This window comes from Plasmodium gaboni (assembly GCF_001602025.1).
Source record: "Plasmodium gaboni strain SY75 chromosome Unknown, whole genome shotgun sequence".
Taxonomy (NCBI): Eukaryota; Apicomplexa; class Aconoidasida; order Haemosporida; family Plasmodiidae; genus Plasmodium; species Plasmodium gaboni.
Window position 1 is genome coordinate 1 of NW_017385603.1, and position 548 is coordinate 548.

Below are 548 nucleotides of genomic sequence, written 5' to 3' on the forward strand. Positions count from 1 at the left end.
GAAGATATATTACCAATATAATCGTCCGATTCGTTTGCTTCCATATAAATGTACGTTTTTCCTTTATATTGTGCACTTCTGTATGGAACATATTTATTTGATGATTTCTCTGTAGGTATACTATAATCGTTTTGGGGAATATCAATAACACGAAAAAGTTTAGTAGTTGGAATTTTGGGCTTTTTCTACAAAAAAAATATATGTATATGTAGGTGTGTGAATATATATATGTACGTTTGGGTTTAGGTATATAGGTATTGGGATATATATATGTATGTAAGTGTGGGTTTAGGTATATAGGTATTGGGATATATATGTATGTATGTAAATAAATATAGGTAATTGTTTTTTTTTTTTTTTTTCTCATTTTTTATTTTAACTTAATTATATATATATATATATATATATATATATATTTTTATTTTAACTGTATTATATATATATATATTTTTATTTTAACTGTATTATATATATATATTTTTTTATTTTAACCGAATTTTTCTTTTCATCATTTTTATTTAAATGAATTGTTTTTATATTTTATTTTT

At 20.6% G+C, this 548-nt stretch overlaps 1 protein-coding gene across 1 annotated transcript; it reads right to left on the reverse strand.

The window, feature by feature from the left end:
* On the reverse strand, window positions 1–185 carry PGSY75_0045200 (putative EMP1-like protein; the record flags this gene model as incomplete). Its single annotated transcript, XM_018783566.1, has 1 exon — window positions 1–185. A coding segment is annotated over one exon (185 nt), but the record flags the coding sequence as incomplete, so codon positions are not given.
* Window positions 186–548: the final 363 nt, after the last annotated feature.